Here is a 23,629-nt window from a genome sequence, read left to right as displayed (position 1 = left end):
ACACCAAGAGGACTGTGATGAAATTCTGGAAGACATTACTAAAGTTGAAAGAATAGCTATGTAATTGCCAAATGGACTGGAATACAGGCACAAATTGGTACGTTTTGGTAGGAACAATAAGGAGAACACATACTCCTTGAAAAATAAGTGTCTAAATGAGGTGGGGAGCAGAGGGATTTGGAGTTTAGAGACACAAGCAAATGAAGCACTGGAGTTCATTTCTAGTGGAATTGAATGGAAAAGCAGGAAAGTTGTGCTAAATGTGTATAGAACCTTAAAGTATTTGTGAAGTATTTTTATAATATGGAGTTCTAGTTTCCATGTTATAAAAAAGATAGAGAAGCATTGAAGAAGATGCAAACCAGATTCACCTCAGTGCTGGTATCAAGAAGATCAAACAGGCTGGGGCTCTTTTCCCTAGAAAGGAGAAGACTTAGAGATGACCTGATAGAGATTGTTAAAAGGATAGATGGGGTAAGATGTTTCACTTGCAACTGAGACCATAATTAGGGGCCTTTAAATATAGTAATAAAGTTACTTAATAATCCAACAGTGGATTCAGTAGACTAGTTAGAATATGTAACATGCTGCCACAAGGAGCAGTTGAGGCAAGTAGCATAGATGCATTTGGGGGTAAATACATTAGAGAGAAAGGAATAGAAAGATGTGTTAATGGAGTCAGATGCAGAAGGGTGGGAGGAGGCTTTTTTGGCGTATAGGCAAAATAGCCTATTTCTGTGTGTTAGAAATGCTATGTTAATGTTGCCTCTAGTTGGAAAAAGTTGGCTTAAGTGTTGCTTCATATTTGATATGAAATAAATTTATTGAAATTGTTTTTTTATTACAGCCCTTGATTTGCAGCAGTGTGGAATTTCTGATAAAGGAGCCAAAGCTTTGCTTGATATCTTGCAGACCAGTAGTATGTTAATTGTTTTGGATGTTAGAAAAAACCCATTAATCGGTGAGTTTTATATCAGAAGTGAATTTGCTTTGTATGTTTGTGTAACTTTTTTTGTGTTTTAATAATTACATTTTTTATGTGCCGGAATGCCTCTTCACATTTGGCCATAGTGAAAATAAGGCAAAGTAGTTGATGACAAATGCTGTACTATTTTACTAACGTTCAGATATCTTTGGCATAATTTGTAAATATAGTGCAGTGTAGAATCTGCAGTATGTTTTACTTTTATTTTGAACTTCTCTCAAAAAGAAAACCTCTCATTACAATTTGAGTTTCCTCACAACATTCCTTGTGCTGGCTGGCTTATAACTGCTGTGAACCACAACTTAGACCTTGTACGTGAAGTGAACAGGTTTATGTACTACAGGACTAACAATTGCCATTTTGTCAAATGTTTTACACTTGGATGTGCTGGAGATGCATCTAGGTCAATTCAATAGGTGTATTACAACATGCAGCCAGACCAGGTTGTACATACTAAAGTTAGAAAAAATTACAGAAGCAGGATGAGTTAGCAGTTTAAAAGTGATATATGGTTTAATTTGTACCAATATTTTAAACTATTTTCTAAAATCAGCAAGTTAACAATTTAACATCCTTGGATTCTTTTTTCAAAGTCATATCTTCTTGGTAACACCCATGGTTGGTGGCACGATGGCACAGTGGTTAGCATTGTTGCCTCACAGTATCAGGGACCCGGGTTCAATTCCTGGCTTAGCTCACTGTCTGTGTGAAGTCTGCACATTCTCTCGTGACTGCGTGGGTTTCCTCCGGGTGCTCTGGTTTCCTCCCACAATCCAAAAGATGCGCTGGTTTGGTACATTGGCCATGCTAAATTTTCCCTCAGTGTACCCGAACAGGTGCCGGAATGTAGCGACTAGGGGATTTTCACAGCAACTTCTTTGCAGTATTAATGTGAGCATACTTGTGACAATAATAAACTTTAAACAAATACAAAAATAACTTACTTAAAACTACCTCTATTTCCTAACACAATGCAGAAGGAAGCCATTCAGCTGATCACTGGCTTTCTGAAAGCACATTCTACCTAATCCTGCTCACTTGCCATATCCCCGTAACCTGGCACATTCAATCTTTTCAGATAGCGATCCAATTTCCTTTTGGATACCTCGATCAAACTTGCCTCCACCATCCTGTCAGGAAATTCGTTCCAACCACCCTCTGGTTGAAAAATGTTTATTTCCCATCACTTCTCCTTTTTCCCATTACTTTCAACCTGCATTCTCTAGTTCTTGAGAGGGAACATTTCTCCCTATCCACCCTGTCCATACCCCTCAGGATCTTGAATACCTCTGTCAAGTCTCCTCTCGGCCTTCTTTTCTCCAAGGAAAGCAGACTTAACCACTCCAATCTATCCTCATACTACAGTTGTTTATCCCTGGAATCATTCTTTAATCTTCTCTGTACTCTCTCCAATGCCTTCACATCCATTTCAGTTGCTAACTCTTTCAATTTACCACCTACCTTTAGTTTGTCACTTCCTCCTCCAAGTCTCCAGCTCATCAACTCTCTGGCTTGCCGTACCTGTTCCCCCGACACTCATGCCGCTGCTTCCCTCCCATTCCCCAATTCCCACTTGCCTTTGCTGTGCTCCCACTCCCCAACTGTCCCACTTGCCGTTTTTCTCTCCGGAACCATCACTTTAAGTGAGAGCATGGAAGAGGGCCAGCAAGATGAGAGTGAGGGAGTGGGAGAGGCAGCGAGCATGATGGTCAGGAAGAGAAATGGTGAGTGAGAGGGTGCCGGCAGACAAGCCACAGGAAAGACAAGTGTCCTGAAGGCCATGTAACAAACAGCATTGGATTAAACTCAAGGCAGGAAAATGGAGGCTGCTTCCAGCAGATCTTACGATAACCAGCTAGACTCTCGCCATATAGCATGCCGGGAGCTGTAGCAATCCATTGCAAGAATTCTATTAGGACCGAGTTTTGTCTCCATAGCTATCATTGCTGTCTTGAAGGAGTGGTCGCTCATAGGAACATAGGACTTCGGCCCTTCAAAACTGCTCTGCCATTCCACAAGATGATGACTGACCTGGTTGTGGTCTTCACTCCACTTTGCTGTCTGCACCCCAGTTGCTTGTCCCATGATCGCACTGGTAATTATGATCCATGGTTTCAACTAGGGAGTCTTCATGAATAGTTATTTTTCAGACTGGAGGATGGTAGACAATGGTGTTCCCCCAATGGTCAGTATGAGGACCACTGCTTTTGACATATGTAAATTTGAAAATTTGCTGATGAATCCAAACCTGAAGATATGGCTGACAATGACCCTGATACTAATTGACTATATTTCTGTCCACATGCAGCAAGACCTGGACAACATTCAGGCTTGGGCTAAGAAGTGGCAAGTAACATTCACGCCACACAAGTGCCAGGAAATGATCATTCCCCAATAAGAGGGAATTATTGACATTCAATGGCATTACTATCACTGAATCCCCTACTATCAACATCTTGGGGGTTACCATTGAACAGAAATTGAACTGGACTAGCCATATAAATACTGTGGCTACAAGAGCAGGTCAGAAGCTCGGAAGCCTTCAGTGAGTAACACACCTTTTGACTTCTCAAAGCCTGTTCACCATTTACAAGGAGCAAGTCAGGAATGTGACAGAATACTCTCCATTTGTCTGGATGAGTGCAACTCTAACAACACTCAAAATGCTCAACCTCATCCAGGACAAAGCAGCCTGCTTGATTGGTACCCTTTCCAATAACATTCACTCCCTCCACCTCCGACGAACGGTGGCAGCGGTGTGTGCATCTGCAGGATATACTTCAGAAACTCACCAAGGCTCTTCCTCAGCACCTTCCAAACCCACAATCTCTACCATCTAGAAGGACAAGGGTAGCAGACACATGGGATTACCTCCACCTGGAAGTTCTCCTCCAAGTCGCTTACCATCTTGACATGGAAATATATTGCCATTTCTTCACTGTTACTGGGTTAAAATCCTGGAATTCCCTCCCTAACAGTACAATGGGTATACCTACATCACAGGAACTGCTGCGGTTCAAGATGGCAGCTCACCACCACCTTCTCAATGGCAGTTAGAGATGGGCACTAAATGCTCGCCTACCATTGATGCCCACATCCTGTAAATTAATTTTTTACAAAAAAGAAAGACACATGAAGGCACTTAAGGAACAAGAACGGGAATTTAGTCAAGGCCCTGTGCAGTGAAGTTAAATTATGGAGTATCAGAAGGAGTGGTTGAAACCCTCAAGGTGGATTCTCGTTGAAATGTCCACATGAAAGTGTAGTTTGGGAAGAAATTCCAAGGTGGGTTCTTGGACAAAGAACAAAGAACAGTACAGCACAGGAAACAGGCCCTTCGGCCCTCCAAGCCTGTGCCGCTCATTGGTCCAACTAGACCATTTGTTTGTATCCCTCCATTCCCAGAATGCTCATGTGGAGGGTGGATATTGGAAACCTTCATGTGAAAACAGTGTTTCTGTGAGACCAGTTTGTCCACTGTGACAAGCATTTGGGGGGGAGTTGATGTGAAATCCATAGAAGTTACTTTGGGAGGAATCTGTCACTTGGTCCAGAGTATGGTGTGTCTGACCACAGGTCACCTATTGGTTTACATGGACTGTGTACTTAGTGCAAATGTTAAAGTACAAGATAGATTTTGTAACTTGCATTATCCTTACAAATCTGCATATGGTATAGTTGTGGATGAAGGAGTAGTGTAATATAGGTCATCTTGTTCAAAAGTGCATCAGATTCCTATAACTGTTCAGTAGCTACCCTCCATGTTTCCACACAAAAAAAATTGAAGTTAGGATCTATCAAGCCAGGTTCCATTCTGCAACGTGATTTGTCCAGTAGTAACATAGCAATGAGTTCATTATAAAAGAATCAATGAATTGTAACTTTCAATCTGTGACATAGTTATGTAGATAAATTTAAACATACTTGTCAAGTGTTTCTGTCTAATCAGAAATGGCCTTCCTTTGAAGAATTGGCAAGCTAGTTGCTTTGGTCGCCTAATCATTGTCACTCACTGGGTCAATTATTCCTTAAAGAATGTGGTGCTTATTAGTTCTGTTAGTTTAGAGCTTTAAAAAAAATTTAGACTTCGGTCACCATTACATAATTTCTAATGTTTAATCAGGATTGTTAGTATTGATAATACAGCATAATTGATCTTTAGTTAAGATTTTACCTTTTCCTCTGAGATTCTTATTACAAAAAGACATGATATAATTTCCAAATATTTAGCAGTCATTTTGCAGTGTTTTATTCTTGTATATGCATCAAACTGAAGATTAATATGAGTAAACTGTGACATTTATGTCTAAAATTGGTTGGGAGCTGAAATCACGGGTTTCAAGAAGTAGGAGGGGGAAACTAGAATGAGGACATGGGGGTCATAGATGGAGACTCGGTTCTTGGAATGGTGATGGAGGGAAGGTGTAATGACTCAGGAAGCCTAACTGGAAAGGAGCATTTGCGAAATAAAATGACCACTGTGGTGTACACAAATTATCCCTGACTGGGACTACAGTTCAGCCTGACTTATAAAAGGCTCGGGTAATGAGTTCTAGCTGGGCTGCCCACTGCCTGTTACCTGGGGAATGCATAATCAACGAGTCCCATAGGCAGATCAATCAGTGATTCCCTGTGGACCTCGTGGCGGTTATCATAGAAGATTTTCCTTTGTTCTTGGTTCTCTTGTTTCCCCTCATTGCTGCGTGCATATGGATTAATGGAAATTGTTAGGACCTCATACAATAGCGGTTGCTGTGAAATCACAAATAAAAATTCTTAACTACTGGCAGCAAAACATTTACAAAGTAAATCCAAATGTTTGGATTTCCAAATATCCAATGTTACATGGTCAGAACATCATGTGACCCAATCTCCAGGATACCTGCCAACCAGAGTTGGCAGCCCTACTCTACCAGATAGCAGGTAATGATGAGATACTAATGCCCTACCCAGCCCCAGCACCCTAAACATTGGAAGCTGCAGGAGGAGAGGAGACGGCCACAGATAGGAGTCAGCAGAATATAATCCTTTCCTCACTCCCAATTTGACTGGGATCTTCTAGGCACTGTGATCTAACAGCAAACACTTTGCCCTTTGAAAGCTGCTAATGTGCCACATCCCAGAATTAGGTTATTTTTTAATGGGAAAGATCCTTGGGATGGCAATGAATGAAAAAACCCAACAAACAGGAAATAAACTGAAATCATATATTGCTGCTGACTTCAGAGTTGGGCATGATCTCAGGTTAGGGTGGAAAAAAGATGCAATGCTGCAAGAGATGCTGTAAATCCTGTCACATTTGGTGTATCCTATTTACTGTTTGTACAGTGCCGATTTTGAAAATAAAGATGCATGCAAATAAAGGACAACTAATGCAAGTCCTTAAGTGCCTGTAATGTATAGGTTTCATTGTATTCTGATTTCTAGTTTTTCTGTTTTATCTTCATGGTCAATTAGTTCTGAATTATGGGTTATACCTGAAACTCGCTGAGCATTAAAACGAGGATGTCCATTGTTAGATTCAAGGATTCACTGACACTTTATGATCGGGTACAAATGTACGGGTTTATTAGGAGTTCCTTTGCCTCTTACAAAATGTGCACCAGCTTCTCTGTCTTGCTCGCCCTCTCGCTCTCTCTCTCTCTTACATGATGTCACCAGTCTTCCTCGCTCACTATTGTTTTTACAGTCATATTATACATCATTTCAGAGAACACCCATTTACATTCATTGGTTCATTAAACGCATTCCCAGAGGTGGCTGACACTGATTAGTCCGAACCTCTGGTCATGTATTATTCATGAGTTAGTTTCAGCTGAGGTTAGCTGATCACAGTAAGAAGTCTCACAACACCAGGTTAAAGTCCAACAGGTTTATTTGGTAGCAAATACCATAAGCTTTCGGAGCTTGCTGCTCCTTCGTCAGATGGAGTGGTCTCTGTTCTCCAACAGTGCACAGACACAGAAATCAAGTTACAGAATGCTAATTAGAATGCAAATCTCTACAGCCAGCCGATAGCTGATCACACAGTGAGTACGTGAAAGCAGCACAATAGCAGAGCAGCACATGCCTCATGCCCCAGTATAAACAAAGATAGTAGGAGTTATCCTCTACTACAAATCTATGGTAGACATAAACTTACTGTAGAAAATGTTAACACAAATATAGAAAATGTTATTAAATTATAAAAGTACAACAGTAATTAAAAGGTACCAATTTTTAAAAAGAAGTAAAAAGGCAACAGCTAGCTAGGTAACAGCAAGCTTCCTACACCATATTAATTTCACTCTGCTCTTTGAGAACTGGCAGAGAGGGGAAAATTTAATTCCATTAGTTTAGACTGGATGCAAACCACTTCTGAGGCAAGACGACAGTGTTCTCTTCCAGTCTGTAATCTGGTCTCTAAAAGTATCCACTAAGATGAACGCAAATTACTGTGGATGCAGGAATCTGAAACAAAAACAAAATGTTGGAAAATCTCAACAGGTCTGACAGCGTCTGTGGGAAGAGAACAGAGCTAATGGACAGGATTTCCCAGCCTTGTGAGACAGCCAGTGGGAATACCGATGCCCTGCAGAACGGGGCGTCAGCCAAAAATCGGGATTCCCGATGGCTATCAAAGTAATCGGGATTCACCCGACTTGTGCCGCCTGTCCCAGTTGGGTCCCTGCCAACAGCTGGCGGCAACCCGATTAGTTATAGGTCTGATGGCCAACTCACCAGCCCCTGCCATGTACCTGGCCCCAGTGGGAACTGCACTCTAAGCCTGATTGACAGAATGTGGTTTCTCAAAAAGGAATAAGTGATTTAACTTTCTCTTTTGCAAACCACTTATCCCTTTTGAATAAACCATAGGCTGCCATTCAGGCTCAGAGTGAATGTTAACATTACTGGTAAGTTCAATGGAGGCACTTGAGATGCAGTCAAGTGTGAAGGGAAATGAAAATAAATACAGCTGTCAATGGAGGTCTTTCTCAAAATGCTGAACTTTGAAATTCACAGATCAAGGCTTTCCAGGAGAGGGTTTGAAAAGTTTCAGATTGCCAGGAAGCCTCAAAAACTCCAAGTAAAAGCTGTGTGCATACGTTGGCGCTGAGTTCACAGTTGTGCAGGCTCCAACACGTAAAATTGACACCTCCTCTCCCACACCTGTAGCTTCTGACAAGGAGAAAAGGAAATCTCTGCTTCCGAATGGAATGCTGCAGTGATTTAAAAGCCTACCAGGTAACCGGGGGCATGGAGATTAAAGAGACCTGGCCTTCAAAATTTTGATGTGGAGATGCCGGCGTTGGACTGGGGTAAACACAGTAAGAAGTTTAACAACACCAGGTTAAAGTCCAACAGGTTTATTTGGTAGCAAAAGCCACACAAGCTTTCGGAGCTCTAAGCCCCTTCTTCAGGTGAGTGGGAACTCTGTTCACAAACAGAGCTTATAAAGACACAGACTCAATTTACCTGAATAATGGTTGGAATGCGAATACTTACAACTAATCAAGTCTTTAAGAAACAAAACAATGTGAGTGGAGAGAGCATCAAGACAGGCTAAAAAGATGTGTATTGTCTCCAGACAAGACAGCCAGTGAAACTCTGCAGGTCCACGCAACTGTGGGAGTTACAAATAGTGTGACATGAACCCAATATCCCGGTTGAGGCCGTCCTCGTGTGTGTGGAACTTGGCTATCAGTTTCTGCTCAGCGACTCTGCGCTGTCGTGTCTCGCGAAGGCCGCCTTGGAGAACGCTTACCCGAATATCAGAGGCCGAATGCCCATGACCGCTGAAGTGCTCCCCAACAGGAAGAGAACAGTCTTGCCTGGTGATTGTCGAGCGCTCGGTCACGGGCATTCGGCCTCTGATATTCGGGTAAGCGTTCTCCAAGGCGGCCTTTGCGACACACGACAGCGCAGAGTCGCTGAGCAGAAACTGATAGCCAAGTTCCGCACACACGAGGACGGCCTCAACCGGGATATTGGGTTCATGTCACACTATTTGTAACTCCCACAGTTGCGTGGACCTGCAGAGTTTCACTGGCTGTCTTGTCTGGAGACAATACACATCTTTTTAGCCTGTCTTGATGCTCTCTCCACTCACATTGTTTTGTTTCTTAAAGACTGGATTAGTTGTAAGTATTTGCATTCAAACCATCATTCATGTAAATTGAGTCTGTGTCTTTATAAGCTCTGTTTGTGAACAGAATTCCCACTCACCTGAAGAAGGGGCTTAGAGCTCCGAAAGCTTGTGTGGCTTTTGCTACCAAATAAACCTGTTGGACTTTAACCTGGTGTTGTTAAACTTCTTACTTCAAAATTTTCACAGCTGACAGGCAGCAATGCAGATGTTGATCACAGAGCTGCCTGAAATCATCATTCAGGTGATGTTCAGCTCTGCCAGGGCTAGAAAGCACAGTAATGATGTGGAGATGCCGGCGTTGGACTGGGGTAAGAAAGAACAGTCTAGCCACGAGACTCCCATCACAGGGGAGAGTGGTGAAGTCAACCCCTTGCCCCCAGGACCCTAGAGGGACTCTTCCACTTGCAGTCTGGCAACAGCAGAGGGGCAAATGGTCACTGAACTTACCTCCTTGAACCCCTTTGTGTCTTAAGGCGCCAGGCCAGGGTGTTAGTGCCAGTGTTATGTTCGTTTTTCACGAGACTGTTCCATCCTTGATACAAAGGCAAACACCAACCGTTGTCAGAATCAAAGTTCTTTATTTGTGCTACATATGTAGGCTGGCTAACCTTTGCTACTTGACTTCCACTCAGTGCTGGAAGTCAGTTAGCAAAAAGCGCGCCGGAGTTTATACAGTTTTACTATTGCATCAGGTAGATGTGATTTCAAACGAGACTTAAGCACACATCACCTGATTCAATCAAAAACGAGTAGTTACAGGAATTGCTGCATAAGAAAGAACATTCTATTCAAATACGCATTTACTAATAACAACCCCCATCCATCAGAACATAAGCATAATGTCTTTAAGATACGCTATCTGTTAGCGCTAAAGAGAACATTGTCACGTACTTAGCTAAACTCGCACCCCAGTCCTGCCCAGCAAGCTGGAGCCTGTGGTTATCTTGTTTTGTCAGTTTGCTCCCATGAGCTGTTTCTCTGCCATTCTTGCAAGCCCAATAGTTCACCTTGCCCTCTACAGTGGACATTAACTCTTTAATATCTCACCAGGGTGCAAGGAGACAGTGCACCGTTGACATTGCCAAGATGCATGGCTTGAATGGGGGTTTGAGAGGGAGAGGGGCAGACTGAGAAGGGCTGAGTGGGAAATCTGAGGGCGGGGGGGGGGAATGTCAGGTCATCCTCATGCCTGTGTAGTGGGTGGAGGAGTGGAGAGGAGAGGATACCCTTCTTTGCTGAGGGGTTGATGGTGCTCTCCTGATTAGTGTGGAGGCACTGCTTCATTTGTTAGGGGGAGAGGGTCTGGATCTGTCCCCAAGCATGAGGTTTGGCATGCCCTTTTAAAAATGGCGTCCTGATCTCGAAGTAGTGGGACTGGCCAGTGGATCCACTGAAATGACCTCATTAGTAACTTTCAGGTGGGTGAATCCCACCTGACGGATGCCCCCAGCGCCAGCTCTTGAAAACGCTCGTGTTCTCCTGCTGGCGAGGGCACTTAGCATGAAAACAGGAGAGCTGAAATATCAATTCATTTCATTTTACAATATGTTGGTTTTTCACTCATTTTATGGTAATATGAGATTGTATTATTTGGTAATATGCTGTGTTCCTGCTCAGAAAACCTTATAAAATTGAGTTCAAATTTGTAAAGTTCATACAATTTCTACTACAGATAATGACATTTTTTCTTCCCTTTAGATCGGTCCTTAACAAAATCCATTATTGAAAGAATATTACTGAATGGAAATGGAGTGAATTCTGAGGTAACAGCTTCTTTTATCTGGTATAAAGACAATTCAGTACTGTTTTTCAGCAGGAAATGTTTAAGTTAATATCGCAATTGCTGTATAACGCAGTCTTGCTCTTATCAAACCAAGCATGTTGCTTTCAGTGCACCCTTTGGAATGTTCTCACACTGCACCATAGAGTAATGGGGCACTGCCTGAGCCTGTAAGATCTATGCTCGATCATGCTTTCATAACTAATGATATTAAGCCAGGGAGATTCCAGTTTTAAAAACAATCAACTTGTTGTATACAATTGGTATAAAAGACAAAATATAGCTAAAGGTTGGGGTGGGAGTGAACCACATTTAGTTACAAAATGCCCCCTGACTGAACCACCTTCAGTAATATTAAAAGTCTTACATCTAGTGTGCATTTCCTGTTTATCTTGCTTCTGTACGATTCCTATGTAATTCATTTGTTACAAATTATTTATGCATTGTTATCATGTTAAAAACTCAAACTTGAGGATTCTGTGCATTTTATTTGTACAAGATTCTTTATTATGTAGTTTCACGCTACTTGAAGTTAGTTGGCACTATACTACACAGTCACTTGCTTCCTCTTGTATTTCTTTCTCTTCCCGCGCCCCCCCCCCCCCCAATCTATTGGAGCTCCACCATGATTCTGTTTCCATTGTCCCAATTCTCAGTGCCCTACCATGAAATTTGCCATCTTGACCTAACCTAGGGGCTGCTCAGTCAGTTCTCACTTTTTTGACTGAAGGACCCCTTTTCAAATTGATAATCATAGACCAATACTCCCCACCCCCACACCTTATCTAAATTGCAATGTTACATGATGCTCATAATGTGAAAGTGCTGCATGTAAAGAGTGTTTTGATAAAGCCTTTACAAAAAGATGTAATTACTTTGAGTGGCAATTTCACTGTTAGAGACAATGATGAGACAGACCAGAGAAATCTGAGATGAGAGTTAAGTGTAACTCTACCAACATGCTATGCGTTCAAAGTAATGTTAAAGGAATTTGAGCATTGTGGGCAAGGCCAACGTTTATGGCCCATTGCTAATTGCCTTTGATAAATGCTGGTGGACAGCCTGCTTGAACCCCTGAGGTCCATGAGGTGTAGGTTCACATGTGATACTGTTATGGTGGGAGTTTCATGATTTTGACCCAACAAAGATGAAGGAACGACAATGAGTTTCCAAGTTAGGATGCTATGTATCCCACTGATGTTTCATTTGTGCATGTTGCCCTTTAAGCGAGTCAAATTGACAACTTTTCCCGAATTACAGGAATCAAACCAACCAGCAATTAATATAAAAAGAAAATACTCAGGCCAGAAAGCATTGTAATGACACCTGTTCATTGCATGAGTCCAAATAGTATCACAGTAGCAGCTGGCCTCCTGCCAAAGGTAAATGCAAGACGCGCTGCCAAAAACCAGGGCATCCAAGATGCCTATCACCAAGAAGAAAGCTGAGACTTTGGGAATGGGCATCTTGTCAGCTGCTCAGTGGGACTAATATGACTATCATTAATTTATACAAAGCATCAGACATGCCTTTTTGATCTTCCTGCTATTCTTCTTGTGTTTGTTTTTTCTTTCTCTCACCATTAGAGGGATTATTTTATAGATCCCCTGGAAAGTCTTATAATCATGAATTTGAGGACCGCTCATCTCAATGATCGGTAATTTGATCCAACTGTGCTCCTGTCTCAGCTCATCTGCTGAAAACCTGCTCCATAACCATTGGTATCTCAAGACTTGACTATTTTTGGCTGACCTTTTATGTTCTAACCTCCATAAATTTGAAGTTATCCAAAACTCTGCTACCTGTGTCCTGTTAGTTCATCACCCCTCGGCTTGCTGACCTATATTGGCTCTTAGTTAAGCAACACCTCCGTTTTAAAATTCTCATCCTTGTTTTCAAATCTTTCCATTACTTTACCCTTCCCCATCTTTGATCTTCTCTGGACCTGGAACCCTTAGATATCTGTGCTGCTCAAATTGTGGCCTCTCGAACATCCCAGATTTTAATTGCTCCCCTATTGGCAGCTGTGTAATTGAAAATTAAATACACTATAAATTGATCTTGGTGTTTATTGGTAATTTATCACACTCTGTTCAGTGCCAGGAAGGAGGAATTTCCACCTTTAGTGGAATTCCGACTTTTTGATTGTGTAGACTTTTTGATTGTGTAATTCTGCCCTTTGAAATATTTTTCCGAACTCTGTCTCCTCCTGCTGGGGTGTGTTTGAAATATGTCTTAAACATTTTAAAAAGCTCACAATGTGACTCTTGAGCTTATGGACGCAATAATAGAAAGGGAACAGACTTGCTATTAATTCTGACAAAAGGGGATGTGTTTGTGCAGTATTCCACCCCCTGGCCACCTGTGCAGTCAGACATAGTGCCAGAACAGGAGCTGCCAGGTGAGGAAGGATTGAATGTACTGTGTAAATATCACAAATTGCAAATTCTGGGCACAGTTCCAGGATCGAATGTAGGCCAGAGTGCGATGTAGCCTGATTGAATTTCCCTGACCATGACTGCAGATTAGGAGGAAATCAGGTGGCTAGCAGCCATGCAGAGGTACCACTGGGCAGCTTTTATTTCCCCTTTGCACCTCCTTTGCAGGTTAGATCTGTCCTGGGAAGACTTCTCTCACCCCAGTAGTCCCATATTGGTTGTGGGCAACAACTGATGAGAGCTGCCTTTCAGGCTGTTGTGTGTCTTTGGCCTAAAGATCTCTCTTTCTCTCTTGGACGTATATGTGTGTTTAGTATTGGAGGACAAAGTGTTGAAAAAGGACAAGAGTGCTCAACTTTTGTGTGCCAAACTCGTTTTCCTGGTTACGAAGCACCAGGGATTTGACCTTTTATCTACCTGTGCCTTAATCTCTGAATTCTCTAAAGCTGCTTAGCTTTATTGACCAACAAGGAGAGTTGAACATGCCTATGTCATTAAAAATTAGTAGAAATAATTGCACTGGTAGAGGTAGAGTGTTCAATTTATAATTTAATTTAGCAAACCTCACAATACGAGACAAAAATATGAATTTTAGAAACATATTAGTTTGGCTGCCACCATACATTTGGAGAAAACCATTAATTATTCAAAATTCCTATGTACTTAATAGCAATTTGTATTTATAAAGGGGCTTTAATATAATAAAAGTCCCCAGGTACTTGAGCAGCGTTATAAAATTATGTATGATACCAAACTATAGGAAGAGATATTGGGTCAAATGAAAAAAAGCTTGGTCAAAGAGGTAGGTTTTAAGGACTGTCCTAAAGGAGGAAAGTGAAGAAGGGAAAGGGAGAGGTTTAAGGATGGAATTTCACAGCTTAGGATCTTGGTAGCTGAAGGTAATAATGGTGGAGCGAGTAAAAGCTCAAGAGCCTGAATTTAAGGACCTCAGATATTTCTGAGGGTTGTGGAACTGGCAAAGATTATAGAGAGAGGGAGGGCTAAGATCATGAGGGATTTGAAAATATGGATGAGAATTTTAAAATGAAGTGTTGCTTTACCAGGAATTGGTGTAGGTCTGTGAACACAGGGATGATGGATGAACAGAACTTGGTGTGATTCAGGACACGGACAGCAATGTTTAGATTACCTCAAGTTTACAGAGGATAGAATGTGGGAGGTCAATCATGAGGGCATTAGGATAGTCAGATGTGGAAGTAACAAGGCTTGGATGAGACTTTCCAGCTGAAGATGAGCAGATTCAGGGTGGTGACAGGGCAATGTTATTGAGGTGGAAATGGATGATCACAGTGATGGCGCAGATGTGTGTTTGAAATCCCATCTTCCGATCAGAATCTTCTGGTAAAACCTCAGAAAGGGATGAAATTGGTGGCTTGAGAATGGAGTTGGTCATGGGGACCGAAGACAATGAATGTATTCCAACTATTTAATTTCAGGAAATTTTTGTTACTTATTACTACGTATCAAATAAGCAGTCAATGAGTTCAGAGACAGTGGAGGGATTCAGAGAAATGATGGTGGTGTAGTGCTGGGTGTTGTAAGCATGTGCTTGGAAACTGATGTTTATAATTACAATTACGTAAAACCTCATTTCAAATTTGCAACTTACAACCTTTGCCTTGCAACTGGACTGTTAACTGTTGAAGCAGAGCTATACAGTAAATCAAATTCGGCATGTTAGATCATGGCCTGGAGTTTCCTGCACGGATCAGTTGGGAAGTTAAATCCCAAAATGCTCTAATTTTTTTCTTGTCATGAAAAATGTTCAGACCTTTTTGCCTTCACCCACTTTCATTGCTTTGCATTGAATGAGTTATGGTATGTAATGTACAACATATCGTCCTGCTGATTGGCTGAACCTGAGTTCGGTGATGATTCAGCAAACATTGGATGACATATCAACATTTAATTTGATTTCAGCTGAATAAAGCTAACTTTTTACTAAGTTTCTAAAATTGGAGACTTCCTTGCTCCTGTGTCAAATAATTGCCTCAATCTTTGTCAGAACTTTTTGTTTTAAATGTGGCATTTACTATGGTAGACAGAAAGAGTGGTACAATGGGCTCTCCATATTAAATGTACCATCTTTGTAACATAAGCAAATAATGTTGTCCTTGTATTGGTGAATGTCTGAGAATAAAAAAAGTGAATATTTACAAATGTTCAGAATGATGAAAGATGCTGATATTGTACCTCTACCTCCAAGATCACAACAATTAGAATGCTTATATTTTCTAACTATCAGCAAAGAGTGGGTCATTCTTAAGAAGCTTTCCGTTTGTTTTTAAAATTCAACTTTTTAAACTAACTCACTTTAGAATGAAGAATGTTCTGTGCCTTCTCTCCCTCTTCCACTTTCCTCAATGTCTCCATTTGCTTAAGGTGATTCCTGATATTTCTGGAGCAATAGCTAAAACAAGGGTTATAAACTGTTATTTGTTTTCCCCTCTTTTAAAAGCTCAGGATAAATAAAACTTTTGAAATTCATCCTTTGTTTTTTCAAATCATCATGAAGAAACAGCATTTTGGGGATTAAGAAGGAAACATTCTAACGGTGGTACAGTGGTTAGCACTGCTGCCTCGCAGCGCCAGGGTCCCGGATTCAATTCCGGTCTTAGAACATAGAACATTACAGTGCAGTACAGGCCCTTCGGCCCTCGATGTTGCGCCGACCAGTGAAACCAATCTAAAGCCCCTCTAATCTACACTATTCCAATATCATCCATATGTTTATCCAATAACCACTTGAACGCTCTCAACGTTGACGAGTCCACCACTGCTGCAGGCAGGGCATTCCACGCCCTTACTACTCTCTGAGTAAAGAACCTACCTCTAACATCTGTCCTATATCTATCACCCCTCAATTTAAAGCTATGTCCCCTCGTGCTAGCCAACACCATCCGAGGAAAAAGGCTCTCACTATCCACCCTATCTAATCCTCTGATCATCTTGTATGCCTCTATTAAGTTACCTCTTAACCTTCTTCTCTCTAACGAAAACAACCTCAAGCCCCTCAGCCTTTCCTCATACGATTTTCCCACCATACCAGGCAACATCCTGATAAATCTCCTCTGCACCCTTTCCAACACTTCCACATCTTTCCTATAATACGGCGAGCAGAACTGTACGTAATACTCCAAATGCGGCCGCACCAGAGTTTTGTACAATTGCAGCATGACCTCCTGGCTCCGAAACTCAATCCCTCTACCAATAAAAGCTAACATACCGTACGCCTTCTTAACAACCCTATCAACTTAGGTGCCAACTTTCAGGGATCTATGCACATGGACACCCAGGTCCCTCTGTTCATCCACACTACCAAGTATCTTACCATTCGACCAGTACTCTGTATTCCTGTTACTCCTTCCAAAGTGAATCACCTCACACTTTTCCGCATTAAACTCCATTTGCCACCTCTCAGCCCAGCTCTGCAGCTTATCTATGTCCCTCTGTAACCTGCCACTTCCCTCCGCACTGTCTACAACTCCACCGACTTTAGTGTCATCTGCAAATTTACTAATCCATCCTTCCACGCCCTCATCCAAGTCATTAATAAAAATGACAAACAGCAGTGGCCCCAAAACAGATCCTTGCGGTACACCACTAGTAACTGAACTCCAGGATGAATATTTCCCATCAACCACCACCCTTTGTTTTCTTACAGCTAGCCAATTCCTGATCCAAACCACTAAATCACCCTCAATCCCATGTGTCCGTATTTTCTGTAAAAGCTTACCATGGGGAACCTTATCAAATGCTTTGCTGAAATCCATATACACCACATCAACCACTTTACCCTCATCCACCTCTTTGGTCACCTTCTCAAAGAACTCAATAAGGTTTGTGAGGCACGACCTACCCTTCACAAAACCGTGCTGACTATCCCTAATCAATTGGGTGACTTGACTGTGGGGAGTTTGCACGTTCTCCCCATGTCTGTTTGGGTTCCCTCTGGGTGCTCCGGTTTCCTCCCACAGTCCAAAAATGTGCAGGTTAGGTTGATTGGCCATGCTAAATTACTCCTTTAGTGTCAGGGGGATTAGCAGAGTAAATACGTGAGGTTACAGGTATAGGACTTGAACAAAGAACAATACAGCACAGGAACAGGCCCTTTGGCCCTCCAAGCCCGCGCCGCTCCCTGGTCCAAACTGGACCATTCTTTTGTATCCCTCCATTCCCACTCTGTTCATCTGGCTATCTAGATAAGTCTTAAACGTTCCCAGTGTGTCCGCCTCCACCACCTTGCCCGGCAGCGCCTTCCAGGCCCCCACCACCCTCTGTGTAAAATACGTCCTTCTGATATCCGTGTTAAACCTCCTCCCCCTCACCTTGAATCTATGACCCCTCGTGAACGTCACCACCGACCTGGGAAAAAGCTTCCCACCGTTCACCCTACCTATGCCTTTCATAATTTTATACACCTCTATTAGGTCACCCCTCATTCTCCGTCTTTCCAGTGAGAAATCCCACTTGGGTGGGATTGTTGATGGTGCAGGCTCGATGGGCTGAATGGCCGCCTCCTGCATTGTAGGGATTCTATGATTCTAACATTCTAACTAGCTGGCAAGTTTAAAAATAATAAATACATTGAAACATTTTAGGAAGTTGTGCACAGTGCACTTGCTCAGCCTCCAAGATCCATCTTCATTTAATGATGTTCCTATTTTGGATGAAAATATTAAGTCGAAGCCCATGATAAATTAAAAAACAAATGCTGGAAGATCTGACATATATGGAGAGAAACAGACTTAACGTTTCAAGACCAATATGACTCTTCTTCAGAACTTTTTCTCTCCACTGATGTTGCCAGACCTCCTGAGTTTTACCAGCACTTTCTGTTTTTATATTATATAAAATGGAAGTTTATTGGTGTGAGGGGTGTTATTATTGGGAACTGGAATAGTTTCCTTTTTATGGCACTCGAGTACAAGGTTTTTTATGACAAGTGTGGAGGGAAGGAATTTGTTTTTACTAAACCAACAGCTTTTATTGTATTGTGTCTTTAATATAGAACATTGTTCCAGATGCTTTGCAGAGGCATGTATCAGACACAAATTGATGTGAAGACAAAGGAGTTGATAGGAGGGGTGACAAAAGCTTGGTTAAAGGGATAGCTTTTAAATTGCACACTAGAAAAAGGGCGAGAGGTGGATGGGTTTCGGGAGAGAATTCCAAATTAGGGGTAAACAGCTGAAAGCCTGGCCAGCAATAGTGATGTGAAAGAAGGGACAGCTGACAAAAGGCCAGTCAGAGGAACAGATTTGGGAGGAATTGTAAGGCAGAAAGAGGTTACAGAGATATTGAGGGGAATCAAACATGAAGCTGAGAATTTTGGATTAAAAGACTGGGGAACCGGTAGCAAATACAAGTCTGTGGACTAGGGCATGGGTAATGAGTGAGAAGGATTTGATGGTGGAAGTACACTCTTTCTACTACTGTATTTAAAAAAAACTAAAAAAGTGCAACTTGCTCCAACAGTCAAACTAAACCAGGACATGGTGGTACAGTGGCTAGTACTGCTGCCTCACAGCGCCAGGGACCCAGGTTCAATTCCAGCTTCGGGTGACTGTGTAGAGTCTGTACGTTCTCCCTGTGTCTGCATGGGTTTCTTCCGGGTGCTCCGGTTTCCTCCCACAGTCCAAAAAATGTGCTGGTTAGGTGCATTGGCCATGCTAAATTCTCCCTCTGTGTACTCGAACAAGTGCCGGAGTGTGGCGACTCGGGGATTTTCACAGTAACTTAATTGTAGTGTTAATGTAAGCCTACTTGTGACCCTAATAAATAAACTAAAAAATTATATAACATTTTACTTTTGTAACTACTGTAGATAATTTCAGCATTTGACATGATTTTTGTCTTTTACAAACCTCAAGTATAAATGGCTGGCGCTTACATCTTCTAGAGACCCTGCTAAACAAAAGCAAAGAAGAAAAACTATAAAGTTGGGACGTGGTTTGAAAGGAAAAGCTACTATTCGTATAGGTAATGATGTTTGTTTTCCAACTCATTTTTTGTAATCATTGAATATTAACATATTTGAGTGCATCATAATTAGATGGTTAAATTGTCAAGTTTAAACTAAAACTACATCATTAACGTATGTTAAACTATGGTCTGCACTAATAAAATAAATAGTATTTTCAGAAGCTTAGCATAATTGTAAAATTTCAGACACATGGGGTAGAATTTAGTTAGTCCACAAACTACACTTGGGTGGCTTCACATTGAACCATGTTTCACTGGAGCGGGTCAGCTCTTGGCATGCTTTGTTAGTTGTGGTCCTGCATATTTAGGCTTTAAAATTTTTTCTCCACAATGTTGCTGCTAACTGCACAGCGAGAGCAGTATTTGGAACCTTGTTGAACAAGGAAACAAATGGGATGGATGCCAAACGTGGGCAGGATCAGAAAATCCCTGTCATGGAGACCATTTGGTCCATCAATGCTGTACTGGTTCTAGCTTCTGGTTGGAGCTATTTCTGGAGAATGCATTTTCCCCAATACACAGTAATATTTTTCCTTCTCAAGTATCTATCCAGTGTCATCTTAAATGCTATAATTTACATGGCCCTTAGGAAATGTACTTTTCACCTTTTATGGTGCTCCAATCTATTCTGTAATTAGATGTCCAAAACTACAAGCATTACTTCATAAATGTGGCCAATAGAAAGAGAGAATGTGTGTGTGCTTGATCATGTGTGTACTTGAATTTACAACCTTTTGACTCGGAGAAGAGCCATGTGTTACACTTGTAAATATATAAAGCACTTAAGAGAAAGGAGCAGGAATAGGCCATCCAATCCCCAAGCCTACTCAGCCATTCAAAATCCTGTCTGATCGTTCCCACTCTGTAGTTACACTATTGGTCTGGAAGCCAATCAGTTAATCTCAGTCTTCAATATATCTGCAAACTACAACTGAATGTCCACAGCCCTCTGGATAGAGAATTTCTTGTGATTCAGGTCAAAAACTCCAAAGTGTTTTGCACTTTGAATTTGGCTACGGTAAGCATGATATGTTTCACTTCAGGTATGATTCAAATGGCCCACCAGGAAGCTTTTATGAAACAAAGTTTATTTAAGATTACAGTAAACGTGTATAGAAAGAAAATTAGCAATAACTTTTACCAATAACAAACAAGAAAAACACCAATCATCATATTGCATAAACTTTAACAGCTAAGCACCGTTCCAATGAAATAAATCCCATAAACAAAACCTTTGCCACAGGTTTAATACAGCAAAGACTGCTCACGTGATACTGGAATTTAGTCCTTTGGTTGAGTACTGCAATTCTCTTGAGACATACACAGACAAGCTTGGAGTCAGAACAGCTTCCCAAAACACTAGGGACTCTAGTCAAGCCAGTCACCAACAGCAGATTTTCTACTCCAGGAAGACAGGAACCTTACTTCCAGCTAACAGCAGACTCTATAATACCAGGGAGAGAAAAAAAAACACTGCTTTCCAGCTTGATGTTTACCCTCTTCTAAACTAAAACTGAAAATGAATCTTTCGATTTTTCCCTGGGGAGGAACCACCTGACTTTGACTTGCCAATTAATTTTCCCCCTCATAATGCAAAGTCATAAAAGATCCCAGAATAAAAATAAACAAAATCTCAATTAAGACATTAAAGTAACAATAAAAAGACTTCTAGCAGACGGCCTGGCAGCAATGAGGAAAAAAACCTGAAAAGGTCTGCTTACTACTGCAGAGAACATGATTTAAAAAAAACATTTCTTCAAGGTAAACTAAAGTCACAAATTGGAAAGAAAGTTTTCCTATCTTTATCCTAAATACTCAGCCTTTATCCTGAAACTATAGCTCCTAGCTCTAGACTCTCCAGAAAAGGAAGAATGATCTTCACTCTAGGTGAGGTTTGTATTCACTCAATCTAATGCCTAACTGAACGACACATCAGCCCCAATCTTTCCAAGAAGGAAAATCTAAATAACAGGTAATTAGGTCAAAGCGATTATGGCGTTGTATACTGAATTTGGTAGTATGGATATTTCTTTGGGGGTAGACTCAAAACCAGTGCAAACCTCACTAAACCCACTTGAAATGTATCAAAGATTTTCACACCACATTTAGAGGGTGGATTTTAATGCCCTCTCCCTTAATTAAGAAAGGATATACAATTGCATCAGAAGCAGTTCAGAGAAGGTTCACTTGACCAATTCCAGGCATGAGGAGGTTGTCTGATGAGGAAAAGCTGAGCATGTTGGGCCTATACCCTTTGGAGTTTAGAAGATTGAGAGGGGATCATATTAAAGCATAAAATCCTAAGGGGACTTTACAGCGTGGATGCTGAGAGAATGTTTCCCCTTTTGAGGGAGTTTAGCATGAAGGGGCACAATATAAAAAGTTGGGGTCTCCCATTTAAGACAGAGATGCAAATATTTTTTCTCTCATTGATCTGTGAAATTCTCTTCTCCAGAGAGCAGTGGAGGCTGTGCCATTGAATATACTCGAGACGGAGTTATATTAAAGTTTAAAAGTTTAACGTTTATTTATTTAGTCACAGGTAGGCTTACATTAACACTGCAATGAAGTTACTGTGAAAATCCCCTAGTCGCCACACTCCGGTGCCTGTTCGGGTACGCTGAGAGAGAATTTAGCATGCACCTAACCAGCATGTCTTTCGGACTGTGGGAGGAAACTGGAGCATTCGGAGGAAACCCACGTGGACACGGGGAGAACGTGCAGACTCTGCACAGACAGTGACCCAAGCTGGGAATCAAACCTGGGTCCCTGGTGCTGTAAGGCAGCAGTGCTAACCACTGTGCCACTGTACCGATTTTTGATCAACAAGAGAGTCAAAGGGCTGTGGGGGGGAATCTAACTAAATGGCAAAGCAGGCTTGAGTGGCCAAATGGCCTGTTCCTCCTAAGTTTTGTTCCCTTGCAGTGATTTCAGTGGTAAGGTGGCATTTAGTCAGGTGCAGGGGTGGCAAAAAAGGGTGGCTCTACCTTTCCATCCTTAAGGGTCATCTTGCTACTGCTGGTATTACCGAGATACACGAGACCTTTTCCACGTTATTCCTAAGCATATCAGAAAGATGTGTCCTCAATGTCTCTTAGCTGCACTGTCTCCTGGATACCAATTAACAAGTTTCCAACAGAGGTGAATCTTCTCAAAATATGCAAGTCACTACTGCATTAAACTCCTATAGCACCAGATGCTTCCAAGCTATCACTGGTGATCAACATCAAATGAATTTCCCATGATCAACAGATTTATCAGACAAATAATCATCCACTTCACTTTCCTATTGAAATGAGACATTGACTCAACAGGGCACAGCATTTTTACTGAGTGACATGGAAGCCAATCTACAATGAGCTGTACCAAGCATTGTAGATTGGCTTCCATGTACTGTCTAGAACATTGAATCTAGCAGTAACTTCCTAAAAGGCACGGTGCCTGGATTGCCAAGTGCAGCTCTTTCAACAGTAGATCTACTTTTTTTCACCCCATAAGGAAACAAATACGAGGAATACTGTGTTGCTTTGTCAGTTGTACACAAACTACGGGTGTAATTCTCCAGCCCTTCCCATCAGTGGAATCTTGTGATCTCACCCCAATGCCGGCTTGGGTGAGAAATGTATATCACCATCAACTTCGGCAGGACCGGAAGATCCCACGGGTGGCTGTTGGTCAGCCATCTCAGTGATGGTGCTGAAGAATTCCGCCCTACATTTGGGTGGTTTCACATTGAACCATATTTCACTGGGGCGGATCAGCTGTTGGCATACCCGGTTCTGCACATTTAGGCTTTTAAAAAATTCCCACAACTGCTAATTGCAAAGCAAGGACAGAATCTGGGACCAATGTGATAAACAGATGGATCTTGGTAGGCTCTGAATCAGATTAGAGGTGCATACCAGGTGGCTGTGGTGTTAGTTCTGCATGATATTTCAGTTTCTTTCGATGAAGTTCTTACCATCTATTGGCATCTCTCCACAGCAGTAAAATTGAAATTTAAAACCATTAGAAAATGCGCAGCACTGGCACTGTTTATTTTAATCCACAAAGTATGCTTTTGTTGCGGGGTTTCCTTGATGTTCTGCCTGTTAATGTGTTTATTTTGTTTCCTTGACGTAGCCAGGCAAAGTCACAGAGTGGTTCAAAATGGTTTATTCTATAGCAATAGGACTCTGAAAGCGCTCAGAGTACAGAATTCAGGAATAGACCAGCAGTTTCAAATTTGATTACGAATAATTACCAATCAAGGTCCAGGAGTTATTTCTATTCATTCACCGCTGAAGTTATTT

The 23,629-nt window shown here is 41.6% G+C and overlaps 1 protein-coding gene across 2 annotated transcripts in view; it reads left to right on the top strand.

Moving 5' to 3' along the window:
• The window catches only part of cep78 (centrosomal protein 78), a 59,682-nt gene that overhangs the window by 10,791 nt on the left and 25,262 nt on the right, over positions 1–23,629 (top strand). For both annotated transcript variants that reach the window (XM_078214514.1, XM_078214515.1), the window contains exons 5-7: positions 848–961; positions 10,812–10,876; positions 19,226–19,334. In XM_078214514.1, the coding sequence (XP_078070640.1) occupies positions 848–961; positions 10,812–10,876; positions 19,226–19,334 (288 nt within the window). The remainder of the gene's footprint in view (positions 1–847; positions 962–10,811; positions 10,877–19,225; positions 19,335–23,629) is intronic.

The sequence above is a fragment of the Mustelus asterias genome, chromosome 6 (genome assembly GCF_964213995.1).
Source record: "Mustelus asterias chromosome 6, sMusAst1.hap1.1, whole genome shotgun sequence".
Taxonomy (NCBI): Eukaryota; Metazoa; Chordata; class Chondrichthyes; order Carcharhiniformes; family Triakidae; genus Mustelus; species Mustelus asterias.
This window is presented reverse-complemented; position numbering and strand designations above follow the sequence as displayed.